Genomic DNA, 18,338 nt, shown 5'->3' with positions numbered 1-18,338 from the left:
GCTTCCTGCTATTATTACAGAGTGGTGTATCTCTCTGTTCACCTCTGCCAGAGTTCTGATGTACGTGTCATTCTGAGGCTCCTTCGCTTGGTGCATAGCTATTCAGTATAGCTATGACTTCTTGTTCAGCTGACCCTTTCATCATCACAGAACGTCCTTCCTTGCCCTTTCCCTGGTTTTGCCTTAGAGTGGATCTGATCAGAAATGTAAATTTCCACTCCTGTTCCTTTTTGATTAGCCCAATTTACTTTATTTCATCCTTTGGATTGTTAGTCTATTTGTCTTTGCAACTGTGTGTCTCTCTTGTAAATAACATATTGGTGGGTTCTGTTTTCTTATCCATTCTTGTACTTGCTGTCTCTTAACTGCTGCATTTCATCCATTTGCATGCAGTGTAATTATTGATACTTGGTGAGGCTGCAGGAAGCACAGTGTGACTGGGCTATGTAGGCATGGTTACTTCTCCTACCTGGTGGGACAAGGGGAAAAAACAACAGCGGGAAATAAAGTAATAAAGAAATATGTGTGGGAGAACAAGCAAACATCAAGAAAAAGAATTATTAAAAGGAAAAGGAAATAAATACAGGGAAGAGGGCAAAACTCCAAAGCCAGGAAAAAACCCCCATACTAACCAAAACTCGGGGGTGTGGGGCAGAGGAGAAAGGGAAATAGAACAAGAAAACCGAGGCGAGAGAAAAGGAAGGACGGGGGGGTGGTGTGGGGAAGGGAAATAGAAAGAAAGATGAAAACTGAGAAAGAAAGTAAAAAACAGGGGAAGGGAAAGAATAGGAGAAACCAAGGTTGGGGGAGAGCACCTGGTAAGACTTAGTACCCACTGCCAGCCAAGGGGGTCATAGGGACAAAGGGAGGGGTTGAAGACAGCTGCTCCTGGGTGGAACTCCTCCAGCCTAGGAGGTTTCTGGGGTTAGGGCACCTGCTCCTGAAGGAGGTTGTGCCAGCTCAGAGAGTGGCTTGGGTCAGGGTGTCTGTTCCCAGCAGGCATTCTTTCAGGCCCAGAGGGCAGCTGGGGGCATGGTGGCTGGCTACAGACGAAGGGCCTGCTGATCCAGGAGTCACCAGGACAGGACACCTCTTCAGCAGTGCTGCTGTCCTAGTGGTCTGAGAGGTGGGGTCTCTCTGCCTTCAGATGTCAGGGTGGTATGCATGAGGGCCACACCTTCACCTTCAGGCTGAGCAGGCACTGGGAGTGGGGCCCACTAGTGAGGATGGGGCTGGTCAGCCCACACTGAGGTTGTGGGAAGTAAGAGGGAAACACACACCTTCTGGTGATAGCCCTGGTCAGTGTGCTGTGCGGTCCTCAGTGGGCTGAGCAGATTGCCCGGCCGCGGTCTTCACAGAACAGGGCTGTGTCAGGCCATCCGACAGATCGCACACCCTGCCCACCTCTCTTCTTGCCACTTTGCTTCACCTTCTGCTAGTAGAGTCTACTGGTCCACCCTTCCTTCTGCAGCTCAAGGTTCCAGGATTGTCATCACTATCTATTTTATTTGGTCTCTCGTGTTCTGTTGTAGAGGGTGTGCCTGCCATCTCGCTCCCTATTGCTGGATTGTCTCTCTTTTCTGCTAGACGGCTTCATCTGGGAGAGGACTCCCTATGTCTCGTTCCCCTTGTGTTCCCCAGATCCAGTCTCGTGGGCTAGCCCAGAGTAGACACGCAGTTAGTGTCTGATGAATGAATGGATGCCTCTCGAGCAGTAGTTCTCAGCCTGTGGGTCTCGACCCCTTTGAGGGTTGAACAACCCTTTCATAGGGTTCGTCTAATCCATAACAGTAGCAAAATGACAGTGAAGAAGTAGCCACGACAATAATGTTATGGTTGGGGGGTCACCACAGCATGAGGAACTGTATGAAAGGGTCATGGTGTGAGGAAGGTAGAGAACCACTGCTCCAGAGTGATGCCTGTGTTTTATAGCATGGAATGGACAAATGATAAATGATGGTTCTGGGTTAAGAAACTCCTTAAGAATAGGAAGTACTCTCTTAGGAATGAGTGCGTCTCAGAATAGGAACTATATGAAAGGACTTCAAAAAGTTCATGGAAAAATGGAGTTGAAGTAGAGCAGACTTTTCCTGGAGTGACTGAAGCCCTCTCATACACTCACTCTTCTAGTGGAAGGCGTCAAAGATGTGTCCTGGTGGAGACCCTTATCGTAGGGAAGGGGAAGCAGGCTCCCAGAGTAGGAGGTTTTATTCCCAGGTGGAAGGATGGTAAAAATTATGTTCTTTTGGATCAGGGGCGTCCCCAGAGCAGGGGAGACAGTCGCCACTGTGGCCCCGGCTGCCTGTGCTTACGCTTGAGGAAGACGGGTTGGATGCAGAGTCTTAGGACAAGAGCCTGAGCACGGAGACCAGTCGAATGGCTGCCCCTCCTTGGCTTTCATCACTCCTGCGTCTTTGCTTGACATGGTTCTCCCCTTTGATTCCTCCCCAGGACTCCACCCAACAGAAACGCAGGTCTGTTTTCTTTGGGACTGGTAGAAAGTTTCTTTTTTTAACTCCTTCACTCTTAGAAATTCTGGAAGAAGCCAGAGAGGAGCTAGAGAAGCGGGAACGTGACCTTTCAGCAGCCGTGTCGGCTCTGGAGTGTTTCCTGTTGGAAGGCAGGCTCTTGTCAGTGTGAGAGAGGCTCTGAGGAGTGGGTGCTGGAGGAAGGCACCCTTTTAAGGGGAAGAGTCACCGAAGAGAGCGAGCAACCAAGAGGAGTTCAGCACTGTCTTTGATGTTGGGAAAGATTTGAACCGGGGGGAGCCTAGATAGCGAGGCTCTCTCTAGAATGAATGAGCTCATCATTTGGGGAAAAGACTATTAAGTGATGGATATGATAGTATTTCCAAATAATGTAACTTCATCTTTGGGCACAAAGGGCATTTGTACTCCAGGATTTAGAGTTTGAACGTTATCCATAGAAAGGAGATTTTAGGTGTATTTTGGTGCCAAGAACATGGAAAGTTGGTCAGGGAGGCAGGCACCGCCTCACACACTTAGAATCAGTTCTACATGAGGGGTTTAGGAGGCCGTTGGGCAGAATCCCAGTAACCCTGGAGAGTTAGAAATGGTGACTGAAGTCCCCAAAGAGAGCTCTGATGACCAGGACCATAACACGCTTAACCACCAAGGCCGAAGAACTTATTTACAATTCAGGTAGAGCTTGAGAGAGCGCTTCCCTAAAGCTGTGCCCGGAATTTTGACGATCGACAGAGCGGAAAGTGTTGTCTGGGGCCAGGGTCTAGTTGTGCTCAGTGTGGGAGCCAAGTCCTCTTCCTGAGCTGCTGCCGCTTGATCTAAATAGTCCGGGGAGACACGGTCTCCCTCTCCCAGGGTAGGTCTCCAGGTCGGGGGACTGAATACTGGCATCTGGGAGTCATCGTTTCGTGCCAGCTCTGGTTCCTTCCCCAGCCTGATTAAAGGAGGTGGGGTGTGAACGTGAGCCTTCCTCTACAGGTGGGCCACCACACAGATACAAATCCACACGGGCCTGGTTTCATGAGTCCTTCAAGTCACTCGGTGTAATGCTTGCGTTGGAGAAGCCACTTTCTTGGCGTCACGTTGCACAATGGAGCAGAGCTGTAGAGACTTGGGAGGCGCCCCCTCATCGGAAGAGGGGCGTTTCAAGATGAGGTAGAGTAGACTGGAGGAAGGGGTGAAAGGAGACAGAGTTGAGAATAATGCTGGGGTGCTGTTTTATCTGAACCTCCACCTTGGGCTCAGGGCAGCGTGGTGAGCCGCCCTGCAGCCACTGCTGGGCAGCGCTGCTACTGCGTTCTATGAGACCAGCGGGGGGGGGGAGGGGGGGCGGGGGGGCTCTCGCTAGTGTTCCCCAGAAGCCTCCCTGCAGGGGAGCTGCTGGAAAGGGGTCTTCCAGGGTAGACCCGTGCCCACACTTTGAACAGTTTCTTCCAAAGCACATCAGGTGGCTGGCTGGCCTGTCCTTAAAGCCCCACAGAGAAGGCTACCCTAAAGCAGTGCTCCAGAGCCCAGTGACCCCCCCCCCCAAACTGGTCAGTTCTTTCTTGTATCCCACTTAAATTCATATCCCTGTGTGTCTCCTGCTCCCCCAAAGGTGACATCCAGGACAGCATTGAAAGGGAAAGAAAAGAGCATATAAACAGAAGGGTCCCTGTCTGATGAGTGTCCGAGGTAATTCTGGCTTGATTTTTATCACGAATGAGCCATCAAGCTGACTCCATCAATTGTATTCAGATCTTATTCTAGTTACACCACTGATTGCGCCTCAGATCTCTCTCCCTGTAATCCACTAGCTACCCTCCTTTTTGATGGCGTCTCGTGAATCCATTTCACGTAAATACTTTGTCTGTTATCCCTGGCACTTGCTTCTCTCAGAAGGCATCTTGGGCCCCCAGGGGCCGGCCTGTGGTGGCAGTGTTGTCAGCAGCCTCAGTGGGGCACAGGGTGACGGCTGGCTTCATTCATGCAGCAGAAAGCGATCGGTCGTTAAGAAGTGACTGTGTGGTCATAGGATGATATGTTGACTCAGAATTGAGGCGTTCTGGGATCTTGGTCCAGCTGAATCCTGGCTGCCTGTCAGGCTTTATGGGCTGTCGACAAAGTCACTGCCAATTCTGAGTCCATCCTGAGGACCCTATAGGACAGGGGGCAACTGTTCCCTTTGGGTTCCGGAGACTGTAACTCTCTATGGGAGCAGACCGCGAAAAGCCTTCTCTTTTGGGGGGCTGCTGCTGGGCTCGAACTGCCGACCTTGTCGTTAGCAGCCCCACACATAACCCAGTGCATGCCCAGGGCTCCTAAAAAAAAGATAAAGTGAGATGCTTCATACTCTCTGGAACCTTTAGCCCGCGTGCTGAGGGAGGACTAGGATGGCTGGGGGTCGCCCTTGACCTGAGCTGGGATTGCCAGATGGGCTATGACTGAAGCCGCCCATGGGGGTGCTATGCTTTGCTTCCTAAACTCAGACTCCGATGGCAATGGTACTGCTGCCCATGGAAGAGATGTGAATCCCGAGGACACCCACCCAAACTAGCGGAAAAGTGGGGAACAGACTGTTCATTATCTGCCCCATGTCCCTGCGGCTACCCACTGTAACTGCTAGGCCAGGTAACTCCTAGGCCAGGTAACTGCTAGGCCAGGTAACTCCTAGGCCAGGTAACTGATAGGCTAGGTAACTGCTAGGCCAGGCAACTGCAAGGTCAGGTAACTGCTAGGCCAGTTAACTGCTAGGCCAGGGGGAAGATCTGATTGGAGAAGGAAGGAAGGAGAGGAGGCCGGGTCTTTTCTGGGATGAGCACCCAGGCCTCATCGGGCACCTCTAGGCAAAGAGGGGGCAAAACTGGCTCGGCCTTTCCCATTAGAGTAGCTTGTTTTTTCTTTTCTTTGCTTTTATCCTTCTCTTTTTCAAGTATGATACTCTCCCCTGAATTTTTAATACTTCGCCAATCTTATTTTATTTTTGTGTTTTGTAGGTTATTTTAAAACCAAATCACCGCTGGTAGGTCATTTTACCTGTAAATATGCATCTTCATTTGATAAGAGCGTTATAAAAAATTGCCATCATGCCAGTAGCAAATCTAACAAGGTTAGCAATAATTCTCTAAATTACTGAAGGCTCAGTCCATATGAAGTATTTCATGGCTGTCTCTTTGACATTGTAATCTCCTTTTAGAGTTCATTTGTCCAGCTTGTAGTCCATTAAGATTTGCATACAGTTATTATGTGCCTGTCTTAGGTAGGTAGTGCCGCTATAACCAAAGCATCACCTGTGGAGGGCTTTGATGACAGAAATGTCTTCTCACCCTTTAGGGGGCTGGCAGTCTGGATTCAGGACGGCAGCTCTCAGGGAAGGCTTTCTCTCTGGGTCGGCTCTGGGGAAATGCCCCCTCCCTCACCCCCCCCCCGCCTTTCTCTCTCTGACATCTGTGATACGGTGCTCCTTGGCCATCTCTGTCTTGGCATTAACTTCCCTCGGTCCAGGAGGCTCTTAACACAAGAACTCTGGGTCCAAAGGATGTGTTCTACTCCTGGCTCCTTTGTTGTTGTTGCTCCTGAGGTCTCTCCTCTGCTCCTGCCTCTTCTCTTTGATCTCTCAGAAGATACAAGCTGATGCAGGCCACAGCTCAAGGAACCCCCCCTTAGGTCGGCTCAGGCCTGTGACCTATGAAGGATGTTGCATCCCACCCTAATCAATCCCTCAAGGGTAATGATTATAGCCTTACCTAAGTGTCCAGTGTCATCATTGCACAGCTGCCGAACCACCGAGATTCACAGCCTATCAGCTACGTTGACCGTCTTTTGGGGGACACACAGTTTAATCCATGACAGTCCTCTTTCTGTAAGTAACAGCCCTCCTTGTTATCCCAGCCATTGGGTTGAGAAGGCTATAGGAGAGATCAGATCATCTGTCCTATCGAAGGAATGACGAGCGGCTCTTCCATCACACCAGCCTTACCTGACAACTTCACCCTGGCATGGTGACGTCATTCTTAGCCAAAGTGACCCCTTTGGGGGAGGGTGCCTCCTTTGGTGGGAGAGATCTTGCTCCAGGACTGTCTCCTCCCAGGAAGCAGAGAGGGACCCTGTAGTTCTGCCATCAAGTCATGTGGCTCCACCTTCTTCTTTTTAAAATCATTTTATTAAGGGCTCATACAACTCTTACCGCGATCCATGCATATATCAATTGTGTAAAGCACATTTGTACATTCATTGCCCTCATTATTCTCAAAACTTTTGCTCTCCACTTAGGCCCTTTGCATCAGGTCCTCTTTTTTTCCCCTCTCCCTCCCCGCTTCCCCCTCCCTCATGAGCCCTTGATAATTTATAGATTGTTATTTTGTCATATCTTGCCCTATCCGGCGTCTCCCTTTCCCCCTTCTCTGCCGTCCATCTCCCAGGGAGGAGGTCACATGTGGATCCTTGTAATCAGTTCCCCCTTTCCAACCCACTCACCCTCTGCTCTCCCAGTATCGCCCCTCGCACCACTGGTCCTGAAGGTATCGTCCACCCTGGATTCCCTGTGCCTCCAGCTCCCGTCTGCCCCAGTGTCCATCCTCTGCTCTAGCCAGACCTGCAAGGGAGAATTGGGATCACAGCACTCAACTCCACCCACTTCCCAGTTCCAATCCGCCGCCTCCTTGCTTGTCATGCTGCCACCAGAGCGACCTTCCTAGAAAGCACACGCAGTCCTGCCTCTCGCTGTCTGTAATCTCTCAGTGACCTGCCCCGAGAGGAACCTTCAGGGCCCTCCATGGCTCAGCTTGTCCAGCCTTGTCCCTTTCACACAGTCTCTTGTCAGCTGCAGCGCCCCTCCCTGTGCTGATCTAGCACCCCACCACACCGTCTGTCTCCCACACTAGCCTGGGACCGGGGAGCCAGGGCTGTGTCTGTCTTGGTCACGGCTGCATCTCCAGCCCTGGCACGCTCCCTGACAGGAAGCACCGCTCCTCGGCCTGCCAACTGCATGAATTAACTATTATGCCAATCCCTGAAGAGCACCGTAGGAAATGCATGTGAGAGAGATTTTTCACCGAGAAAGTGCATAATAAAGCTATTTTAATACCTTAGTTCGACTTTGCACACTTCCTCCTACCAGTTCAGAATTGAATTGTGAAGCAAATGCACACTGGCGTGGTAGTGGTTTTGACCGTTTCCCTGACTGGGTCGTGTGCGCCTCAGTTCATGTTCTCCGTGCGGGGTAGTCGTTCGGATGCACCGCAAGTCATGTTCCTTGTTGCAAAGAACATCTGCGCAGACCCACCCCAGAACGCTCTCCTGCCCTTGGGGTCCACTTAAAGCCGCAGCGCTCCCTCCACGCAGGGCACATTTTCAAATGTGTGTGGGCACATGCTTTTGTGGAAGAGGGCCGGCATCCGCGGCCTGGCTGCCATGTTTCCGCAGGCTCTTCGGGGGCTTGGTGCTGGACATCAAGCGGAAGGCGCCCTGGTACTGGAGCGACTACCGCGACGCGCTCAGCTTGCAGTGTCTGGCCTCCTTCCTGTTCCTGTACTGTGCCTGCATGTCGCCCGTCATCACCTTTGGGGGACTGCTTGGAGAAGCCACCGAGGGACGCATAGTAAGAGCTCTTCTCTTTGAATAGCATCTGGGTTATTTTATTCTTTTCATCATTTTATTAGGGGCTCGTACAACTCTTGTCACAATCCGTACCTCCATCCATTGTGAGTAAGAGCTTGCCACCCCTTCTCGTGAGCCCAAACAAGACCTACTTGTTGGGGTGGCAGCCGAGCCACTAGGGGGGCGGATTCCCGTCGCTGGGATGAAAGAGCTACGAGCCTTCCTGTGGAGTGGCCATGGCTTCCCACCTTCATACCGACCAACACCACCGCTCTCCCTGTAGAACAGGCACTTCTGCCGGAAAAGCAGCTACTTTCAGTAGCTGTTTGCACAGTAGAGTTTCCTGTGCCCCCAAGGATGACAAAGAGATATATCGATGCCACGCAAAACTCAAGATTTGAAGATGACCCTGTGACGACTGACCCTGTGGGCAGTCTCCCGTGGCCTGTGTCTAGATTTGGATACTGACGGGAGTCGCTGCAGAGCCCCGCATCGCTGAGGATGGCGCGGGCACGGGGATGGGTGTGGGCGCGGGCGCCGGGGCATGAGAGTAGCGTTTGTTCACGGAAGCCTTAGGTGGTGTGCGCACGTCACTCTTGCCAAGATGAGATGCAAGCAAGGGAGCCGCACAGCCGGGAAGCTCAGTTGGGAGTGTACACAAGCCCGTGTTACTCTGCCGGCCTGGGCACTCAGCGATCATTTTGTTTCCTTCCAGAGCGCCATTGAATCCTTGTTCGGCGCCTCCATGACCGGGATCGCGTACTCCTTGTTTGCGGGGCAGGCTCTCACCATCTTGGGAAGTACTGGGCCCGTGCTTGTGTTTGAAAAGATTTTGTTCAAATTCTGCAAGTAAGACCTTTGGTTTTTCAGAAGCTCTTGCCTGACTGGGGTCCATGTGCTGCCAGGGTCAGATGCCAGGGCCCTAGGGAGGAGGACACGCAGGCAGACAGCATTCTGGGTCACAAGGAGCCTGGGGGAGAGACCTCATTCGGACAGGCATGCCGTGTCCACGCGACACCCTGCCTGAAAGCAAAGGAGTTCTGTCAGTGTCCCCTGGCCACGAGGGAAGTCAGCATTTTGTCTCTCAACGCTGATGCTTCTGGCGGATTCCGACTCCTCCTCGTGTTCCTTTCTGGTCCGTGTTAACTTGGCCCAATGTCCTCCCACCGCTTTCCAGTTGATCGCGGCGGTGAGGGTGTCCTCGCGCCCCTGGGCGAGCTTTCCCTCATTGGGGAGTAGGGGCAGGATCACATGGACGAAGGGCCTATGGGTCGGGATCTCTGCAAGAATTCGATGTGACTGTTGGGCAGGAATGGGCCCAACTGTGATGATGCATGGGAACACTTTTTTCTTCCCTGCTTTTCACGTAAGGCACGTCCCACAGTGAAGCAAATTGTTGTCACCGCGGCCCCGGCACAGCATTTGGGGGCGGAATGCAGGCAGAGTTAGAGGTGAACTGGGTTTTAATGCAGGTTACGGGTGGAGGGAGATAAAGTAAGCACAGTGCGGAGCTGTCCTTCGAACCCCAGGCACGCAAACGTGTGATGCACGCTGGATTTGTTTCAGAGACTACGCGCTTTCATACCTCTCCCTGCGAGCTTGCATTGGACTGTGGACTGCCTTCCTGTGCATCGTCCTCGTGGCAACGGATGCCAGTTCCCTTGTCTGCTACATCACCCGCTTCACTGAAGAAGCCTTTGCCTCCCTGATCTGCATTATTTTCATCTATGAAGCCATAGAAAAGCTGATCCACCTGGCAGAGACCTACCCCATCCACATGCACAGCCAGCTGGACCACCTGAGCCTCTATTAGTAAGTGAGCCTCTCTGCTTATTGTTTCTTTGTTTAATAAGCAAAGGGCTTGAGTTTGATGATGGATTGTAGTGTTGCATGCGGTGCTGGTAGCTGATGTTAAGGAATTTGGCCCGCTGGGAAAGGGAGCTGAGCTCAGGGTGAGGAGCCTGGGAGGACTGCCAGAGGACAGTCAGAAGGGATGACGGAGAGGATAGACTGAGAAACTCAGAAGAAGCTCAAAAAGTGCTTCCCAGAAGGCATCGAAATAACCAACACACACACACCCCTCTGCAAATGTAGCAGGGAGAATTTGAGTTAGTAATTGAGAAGACTGTGTTTGCTGCTAGGACTTGTAAGACTCTGCACTATATTCCCATGCGAGCGAGTTAATTCGCTTCCTCTGGAAGAAAGCACTGGACAGGCAATTCTTAGGGATCATTAGGCAGAGACAAACAGGTGGCGCTGTATCATAAAGGGTCCAGAGAACTGGGTGCGTATCTACTTTTCAGTGGAGAATCCTGTGTTTTTCTTCCTTGGTCAACAACATTTGGATCAGCTGGAAAGGAATAACAACCTCCAGCTCAGTGTTTAACCATTTATTCCGGGCGCTATACAGCATTTATCCTCCAGCTCTGGCTAGAGCCCCAGCTCTTCCTGTAGCTCAGCGCATCGAGTTCCCTCCCCCGTGACGGGGGGGTCTGGGCGGGGAGTGAATCATGTCCGTCTGAAACTGCCAGAGAGGAGGGAGCCTACACCCTGAGAGCATTGCCAATCCGACACAAATACCCTGTGTCTGTTCTTTCATGCATTCATCTTTTGAAAATCAGAATTAATAGAAAATTTATTTGAATTAAAAATATATTTTATCCCTCCGACCCCAACCCTCCACCCCCCAAACGAATAAAAAACTCATTGGGGAGCATGATCTTCAAATTCTAGTGGATTAAAGTCTGATTTCTATAAGACTCACTCTTTGATTTCCTTTTATCCTTCGTTAAACAAATATGTGTTGAGCATTTTAATGTGCCGAGCACTCTCGGACCCCGAGAACATAGCGATGAACACGACAAAGAATCTACCCTCGTGGAGCTTGTTTTAGAAGTGACGAACCCTGACTCTAACAGGCTTTGAGGGTAGGCATAGCAATTCTTTGTTAATCAAGTTCGGGAGGGTTTTTTGTGTAGTTGCCTTTCATTGCTGTTCCACGCGGTGCTAATGTAAAGCTAACGCTCCCTGACCCTTGAGATAACTTTGAGGCAATAGGCGTAGAACTGAGTCTCAAATTTAACGCGTAGGAAGTGAAAGCCTTCCCTGCTCACATTTTGCTCCTTTTTATTCTAACTTGTTGAGAGAATTTTTTGCATCTTGATGCTAGTTGTTTAAAAGCTAGGATCATTAAATGTGCAGATAAAAACTGTGACAAGGATAGCTGTATCAGCCCATTCGGGCTACCAGTAAAAGGTGCGGGGACTGGGAGGCAACAGGCTGCCTAGTGAGACACAGCAGCAAGTATGGTTTGCTTGAGGAGGCCTTGGGAGCCAGCATCGCTGCCACATCTGGCCCTGGCCCCAGCCGCTAGGCGAGGCCCTGGGGTGAGAAGAGAGGGGTTGGCGGGAACCGTGCCAGTACCAGGAAGAGCTTGCATCCCACCTCTAGGAGACTCCAGTGTTCAGCAAAGAAATGTGCTAGGTTCTAGAGGGCAAGCTGGTGAGTCCTGGAAGTCGCTGCTGAGCACAGAGTTGGGGGCAGATCCTCCATGAGGATCAGGTCATCCTTGCGATGTTGTTGCTTGACTTGCACAGCAAGAGATGAGACCAGGGAACCACCCAGGGGCCATTCTCGGCACAGCCGATGATGCAAACTTGGTTGTCAACACAATGTCGTTCTAGACCCACCCCACCCCCGATTTATCTTTAGGAATGTCAGGCTAGCATGTGGACAGATGGACCTCAGCTCATAGGCAGAATCTCAGGGTGCGTACTGGGCAAAGGCGAGAGCTACAAGGCGAGCTCTGAGTCATTGGCCCCGTCGTGGACAAACTCGCTTACAGTTTGGTTGCTTTCCTCAGGAATGTTCCTTCTGTTCCCCACAGCTGCAGGTGTGTTCTCCCGGAGAATCCCAACAACCACACGCTGCAGTTCTGGAAGGACCACAACATCGAGGCTGCGCAGATCAGCTGGGCCAACCTGACAGTGAGTGTAAGTCTGGGGGCTTCTGGATGCTCTCGCGTGGGTTCAGGGGAACTCCCGGGCAGCCCTCAGCCAAACTTTGGTGTTTGAGAAGTAAAGGTTACTCGTATTTTATATCCATTCTTAAGGCTTCCTCTTCTCTTTCCCAAGTGATCTTGCATGCCGTGGGTCAAGGAGCTAACTTCTCCGTTAGCTCCCAGGCTCACCCTGTCCAGCTACCTACGGCCACTGAGGTTATGTGGAATAAAGCAGGCCCGGAAGTGGGATGGTCTGGAGTCTGAGGGGATTGAAGAATATTGACGTTTGGAGAGACCCTTTACTAAAAGCAACCCAAAACGTCCAGGACAGTGCTGGCGTCATTCTCACAAGTGGCCTTGGTGGGACCCTAAGCGGTACCCTCCTTGGAAGGAGCCTGCACAAGGGAGGGCCCGGCGGTGGCAGAGAGGCCGAGGGAGAGCTGCGGGCAGCCCCACGACGAGAGCGGGTGGTGGGGTCGGCAGACGGCGGATTTCCGGGGCTGCCTGGACTTACTCAGGGCTTGCTCCCCAGGAGTGCCAGGAGCTGCACGGAGAGTTCATGGGCTCGGCGTGTGGCCACCACGGGCCCTACACCCCGGATGTGCTTTTCTGGTCCTGCATCCTCTTCTTCACCACCTTTGTCCTCTCGAGCACCTTGAAGACGTTCAAGACGAGTCGCTACTTCCCCACCAGAGTGAGTAGCTGGTCAGGAGTAGCCTCAGTCCACACGCAATCCGAGCAGGTGGGCTGGGCGTGCGCGGCTGCATCAGAAATGGAAAGTAAGCGGGCCGTTCGCACCCTCCGGGCCGCCTGCTTGGTGGGCGTGGGGCTCCTAATGTTCCCAGGAGCGTCTCTCCGACCGTTTGCCGGCCTCTTTCATAGATATGGGCTTGGAAGTGAGGGACTAATGCTTATAAGTGTCCCCTTTCCTCCCATTTTGGAACACGGAATTGATTCATGCTTCTTTTCCCTCTTTTAAAGAATGGTGATCTCATATCATGCACACACCACACGCACACACGCATATATACATACACACATGTAACAACTGTCTTCACTTGTGTAGTCGAGTGCCGTGATGTTCATCGCCGCGTTGTTCAAACATCACTTTGGGGCTTAAACTTTTTGAGGTTAAGGGGGTAGTGATGCTCCTCTTCCAGAATACGGTTCCGTTCCATTTCCAGAATGCCGGCACACTTAGCAGGCTGGGGCTGGAGCTGGCTCAGGATATGGCCCCCCAGGGCAATCACCTTGGACGCTTTAGGGAACCTTGAAGGTTTCTCCCAGAGGTGGCTCGTGCCGTAGCCCCTGCCATCGCTCGTCCGCTGACAGCGGCCGTCAGCAGGCGCCTGGCTTGGTGTGCGCGGCCGTTTGGGTGCAGAGGGCACCGTGTGTCTGGTGGTCAGAGCTTCTGCCCGTTTGGGCAGGATTAGAGGTGGAGTGTAGAGTGGCTTTTAAAAAGCAGCTCAGGAATGTTTTGGAAATGATGACGGCAACATATGGACAAATGTGTGTGATACAATGGGTGTGTGGATTGCTATTAAGAACTGTAAGAGCCCCTCCCCCCAATAAAATGATGTATTACGTGAGTTTTTAAAAAGCAGCTCAGACCAGGAGGAAATGGTGCTGGTTTGTAAATCAGGCCTCAATCCGGTACATTCAGAGAGGAGGCTGTGGGAAGGGGCGAGGGGTCAGTTGATGAGGGGTGGACTGAACACCCACACAAGCCTGAACCACGCCCAGCAGTGAGGGGACCACAGTACCGGTCAGTGGGGGCCTTTGTTTCCTATCTGGCCATCTGCGTGCTCGCGTCCTCTGCCAGGCTGGCTGTATGCTTAGCCCAGATTAAGTGCTGTGGGTGCCAGAGAAATTCAGCACATGGTATCTGCCACCCGTGCAACAGGAAGACGCATAGCCCACTCGTCTTCATGGGAGAGCGTATTACATGGTTGGATAGCAGTCTGGGAGGTGAGTGCTGGGGGAGTCGGAGGCAAGAAGGCCACTGGGCTCCAGGCTGCTCCGTCCTGGCTTTGCCGGGGTGGCTGTTGGGCGAGCACAGCACAGGTGATGTTCCGAGAAGGACTACCGGAAGTGGGGAGGGAGCCGGAGCCTGAGGCTAGTGATGTTACATGTAGCGATGACATGTTTTGTTCTCCCTCCCTTGGAAGGTAAGGTGAAGGTAGGCACTGGTCGATTGACTGGCAATATACTGTTAAAGCTACACGAAACTGTAAAGTAGGGCAGTCCTTTGAGGGCAAACGGGTGGGAATCCCTAGCAAAATGGTCGTATTCAAAAAATAACGCAGACTCAAAGAAATTGAAATGATAAAGTTCCCTCTGAGCAGCCATTCTAGATGAACGCAGGGGAATCATTTCCTTTCTTAAAACCAGTGCCTCACCTGTTCGAAACATACCTTGACGTCGCTGAAGCCAATCCCGTGCTGTGCGATCGTTGATCACTGAACCGTTTGCAGACTGGAGGAGCGCCAGCCTGCTCACGCCGAGGAAGGACCCCTGAGGACTGGAGACTACATAGGCTCTCAGACTGCCTCTGTCCGTCTCCGGGTGACCACGTGTTTAATGGTTACTGAGTTAGCATTGAAAACGTAACTCCTCAGTATTTGACTCTGTGCTCTGGGGTAGCTATGCGACACCGTGAAGTGAAGATTATGGAGAGATTGGGTGACTGCACATTGCATGCAGCAGCATAGAAAAGGGCTAAAAAAGTGAACATTACGGAAACCCGCCAGTTTTTCCCATTAAATTACGAGGCCATGGTTCCTGCTGGTCTGTGGTGAAGCGGCTCAGTACCTGTGCAGTTTGGGTCGGGCTTTCTGATGCTAGTGTTTGGTTTTGTGGGTAAGAAACCCATGAAAGTTAAAGACAGATTCGCTGTTGCCTTTTTTCTTTTATGGCAGTAAATGCCGCGGAGAAAAATCGAGGCAGACAGCGGTCCGTTAAATGGTCGGCTAGAAGACGGTGACCACTTTTCAGTGGAATCGTCAAGAGAAATTCTCACACACACGTGACCCTTGAGCAAAGTAAAGGGGGTGAGGGACATGCCGAGGGGAGAGTGGCCCGGGTGAAGGGATCACCAAATACGGGGGTGGGGGAATGAATCTCCCATATGTAAGAGGCAGAAGGAGGCTTGTGAAGCTGGCACCGAGGAGTGGGGAGAGCACCAGCAAGATGATGGAGGCGGGGGCTGGGGGACAACCAGGTACAGGGGTTTCAGAGGCCACAGAAAGACCTGGTTTTTAGCTGGGTGAAATGAGGAACCTTTTCAGGTTTGGAGAAGAGGGGTGACATGCTGTGACATACGTTTGAACATCATCACTCCAGAGTCTATGCTTAAAGACCCCTGCAGAAGACACAAGGACCAAAGCAGGATGCAGCGGGCTGCTGCCCTTCCTCAGACCGGAGACAGGTGGTTGGGCCTGGGCATGGGCGATGGAGGCGGTGAGAAGCGCCGAGGGGGTGTGTGATCTGAAGGTAGAGCCAGCAGGACTTGCAGACGGACTGAGTGCTATGTGTTAGGAAGACGAAGAATTGACGTGGTGCCAAGGTTCTTGTCTTTGGTCCTGGAAGGCTGTATTCCAATTGTTTAGAACTAGGGCCTAAACTTAGGCTGAAAATGCTCCAAGCCGAACTCTTGAGAGACCGAGGTGAATTGCGTCACAGTTGAGTCAAGCGTTCGTTTTCCTCCATGATAGCCGCGCTTCGTGGTCGTTGATTGGGGTGTACTAAATCTGCATGTAGTAATTCGGCACTAAGACGAAAGCATTCTTCTGAGGATTCAAAAAACTGGTACAATTCGAAGTTGTTTTCTGTGCTGTTGAGTCTACTGAGACATGTGTGCTCTCTGTTGTATCTCATGCTAGGTCCGCTCCATGGTGAGTGACTTTGCCGTGTTCCTCACTATCTTCACCATGGTGATTATTGATTTTTTGATTGGCGTGCCATCCCCCAAGCTTCAAGTTCCGCATGTGTTCAAGGTAAGCAGATCGCAGGGCCCTCAGGGAGCTCTCCGAGACTCGGGCCCCTAGCTGCTTGCCAACGCCTTTCCCATCACAGCCATGAGGTGGGGTGTGTAGTGTTCGCCACTGACGCCTTGCAATGCAGAAAAGCAAGGGGCCCTGGTGGTGCTGTCAGGTAAGCATTGCACTGCTACCCTTAAGGTTGGCAGTTCAAACCCACCAGCCGCCTCACAGGAGGCAGATGCAGCGGTCTGCTCCTGAAAAGCTTTACACCCTTAGAAACCCCCTAGAACAGGGGTCCTCCACCTTCCTCAGGCCGTGACCCTTTCACAGTGCCTCATGTGGTGGGGACCCCCCCAACCATAACATTCTTTTCGCTGCTGCTTCATAACTGTCATTTTGCTACTGTTTTGAATCGGGCGACCCCTGTGAAAGGGTCATTTGAACCTCCCAAAGGGGTCCCGACCCACAGGTTGAGAACCGCTGCTCTAGAGGTTTGTTATGGGTCAGAATCGACCCAATGGCAGTGCATCTTTCTGTTTTGCTTTTTAATTCAGAAAAACAAACTTTTCCATCTTGCCTTAGCACGGCAGAGAAAAACTGAGGTTGTTTAATGAGGAGCAGTGCTTATTATCACTGAGGCCACTCACTGTTTTAATATGTGAAGATGTAAAACCGTGAATGTGTACATTTACTGTAATAAAAGCCAGACACTGGTAAAGAGGTAAAGTCTGGTTAATGTACTTCCGTTGAGCATCTACTAGATAAGAGCACTGGGAAGAAAGAAAAGGCTGCGGTCCTCTTGCCCCCCAGGATTTTGCCTTTGTGGTGGGGACTGCGACCAAGAAGGGCCTCTGTTGGGCGCTGGGGCCGCAGGCAGATATGCTTTGCATCTTCTATGGTATTTAAAAAAAAACTACACTAAAATCAAAACAAAAGATCCCTATATAGAAACTCCAAATGTAGTAAGTCTGGGGGCATACACTGAGTAAGCAGAGACGGTGGGACAGCTGAGCCCATCGACCAGCACATCAATGAGGCCAGACTAGGACGGGAGGCAGGCACAGTGACGCCAAGGAGGCTGGGAGAAGGCAGCCCTGCACAAGGTGCTCCCTGCTGTGTACACGCCCCCCCCCCACCCCGCACACCCAGCCTGTGGCTTTCCTTACTCCTTTCTGCCTCTCCCTCCCTGAAGCTTTCCCAGTTAAAAATATCTTTTTCCATATTGCCTGAAATATTTTGCATTTTATTTTGTGAAATTTACTCAAATGTCACCCCTTAGAAATTCATGGGCTAATAAGTACCCTCTTTAAAAATATATAATACCACTGAGACTATGTCAGTCACACCTTTGTGTGAATGAGCGCCATCAGCTTTCTAATGCCTAGTTGGGGTCAACGCTGCAGGAAGGATTTCCTGTGAAAATGGGCCTTTGGGAGCATGCAAGCCATCCCTGGGGAGGTATTCTGGTGGGTAGGCTGAAGGTAGTCAGGAGGCGTCTGGATAGAGAGAGGGAGAGAAGAAATGGGAGAATGTGTACGAAAACGCTGCTCCAGTCAGTCCTGCTCCCAAGGAAGCAGAGGAGGGTCTGTCTCTCTCCTCCCCTCTCATTACCACATGGGCTCACGCTTCCCAGCCCCAGGCTGAATGTTAGTATCCCTAGGGTGAGGGGAATCCAGCCCCTAACACATCATCACGGGTCCGGTAGGTGCAGTTGTACAGCGATGATAAGTAAAGATCATAGTAAAGTCATAAAGAGCATGAGAGAGAAGAGAGATTGAAATAATGGAGTCAGATACAATTCATGGTAGCCATGCTCACCTCAGCCCCACTGGATGGTCCATGTGGAGGGGGAGGGGAAGGAGGACAAGGGGAAAGGGAACCAGAGCTGGGACAGGAGAGAGGGAGCCAACTAGAGGCCAAAAGGGGAGCCCGAGAGAGAGTTCTTGATTGCCAACCGAGGCCTATATACCTTTGGGGGGGGGGGTGCAAGCCCACTAATTGCAGGTAAAGACATAGGTCACAGGAAGGGGTTGCGCAATAGGGTACACAGCAACGAGAGGGGGACAATCTAGGGCTATACACGCAATAGGAAGGGGAGGGATTGAGGGTACACATGTGACAAGATGGGCAGATCCTAGATTCAGGATGGCGGCCTAACTTTGGATGTCACTGAGCCAGTTTGACCTGTTCTCTGGATCTCCATAGAGACCACTATCAGTAGGGTGTAAACCCCACCTACAGGAACCAAATCAATGACTGTAAATAAGCCTTTAGGGAGAAGAAACCCATTGTCTTTAA

At 51.6% G+C, this 18,338-nt stretch overlaps 1 protein-coding gene across 1 annotated transcript in view; it reads left to right on the top strand.

Annotated features, from left to right (window-relative positions):
• SLC4A8 (solute carrier family 4 member 8) overlaps positions 1–18,338 on the top strand; it is an 86,783-nt gene that overhangs the window by 47,909 nt on the left and 20,536 nt on the right. The window contains exons 12-17 of the mRNA XM_075551665.1: positions 7,887–8,061; positions 8,776–8,909; positions 9,627–9,872; positions 11,947–12,052; positions 12,593–12,754; positions 15,942–16,055. Coding sequence (XP_075407780.1) covers positions 7,887–8,061; positions 8,776–8,909; positions 9,627–9,872; positions 11,947–12,052; positions 12,593–12,754; positions 15,942–16,055 — 937 coding nt within the window. The remainder of the gene's footprint in view (positions 1–7,886; positions 8,062–8,775; positions 8,910–9,626; positions 9,873–11,946; positions 12,053–12,592; positions 12,755–15,941; positions 16,056–18,338) is intronic.

The sequence above is a fragment of the Tenrec ecaudatus genome, chromosome 6 (genome assembly GCF_050624435.1).
Source record: "Tenrec ecaudatus isolate mTenEca1 chromosome 6, mTenEca1.hap1, whole genome shotgun sequence".
In the NCBI taxonomy this organism is placed as follows: domain Eukaryota; kingdom Metazoa; phylum Chordata; class Mammalia; order Afrosoricida; family Tenrecidae; genus Tenrec; species Tenrec ecaudatus.
Note: the sequence above shows the minus strand (reverse complement) of the source record. Positions and strands in the feature narration are given on the sequence as shown.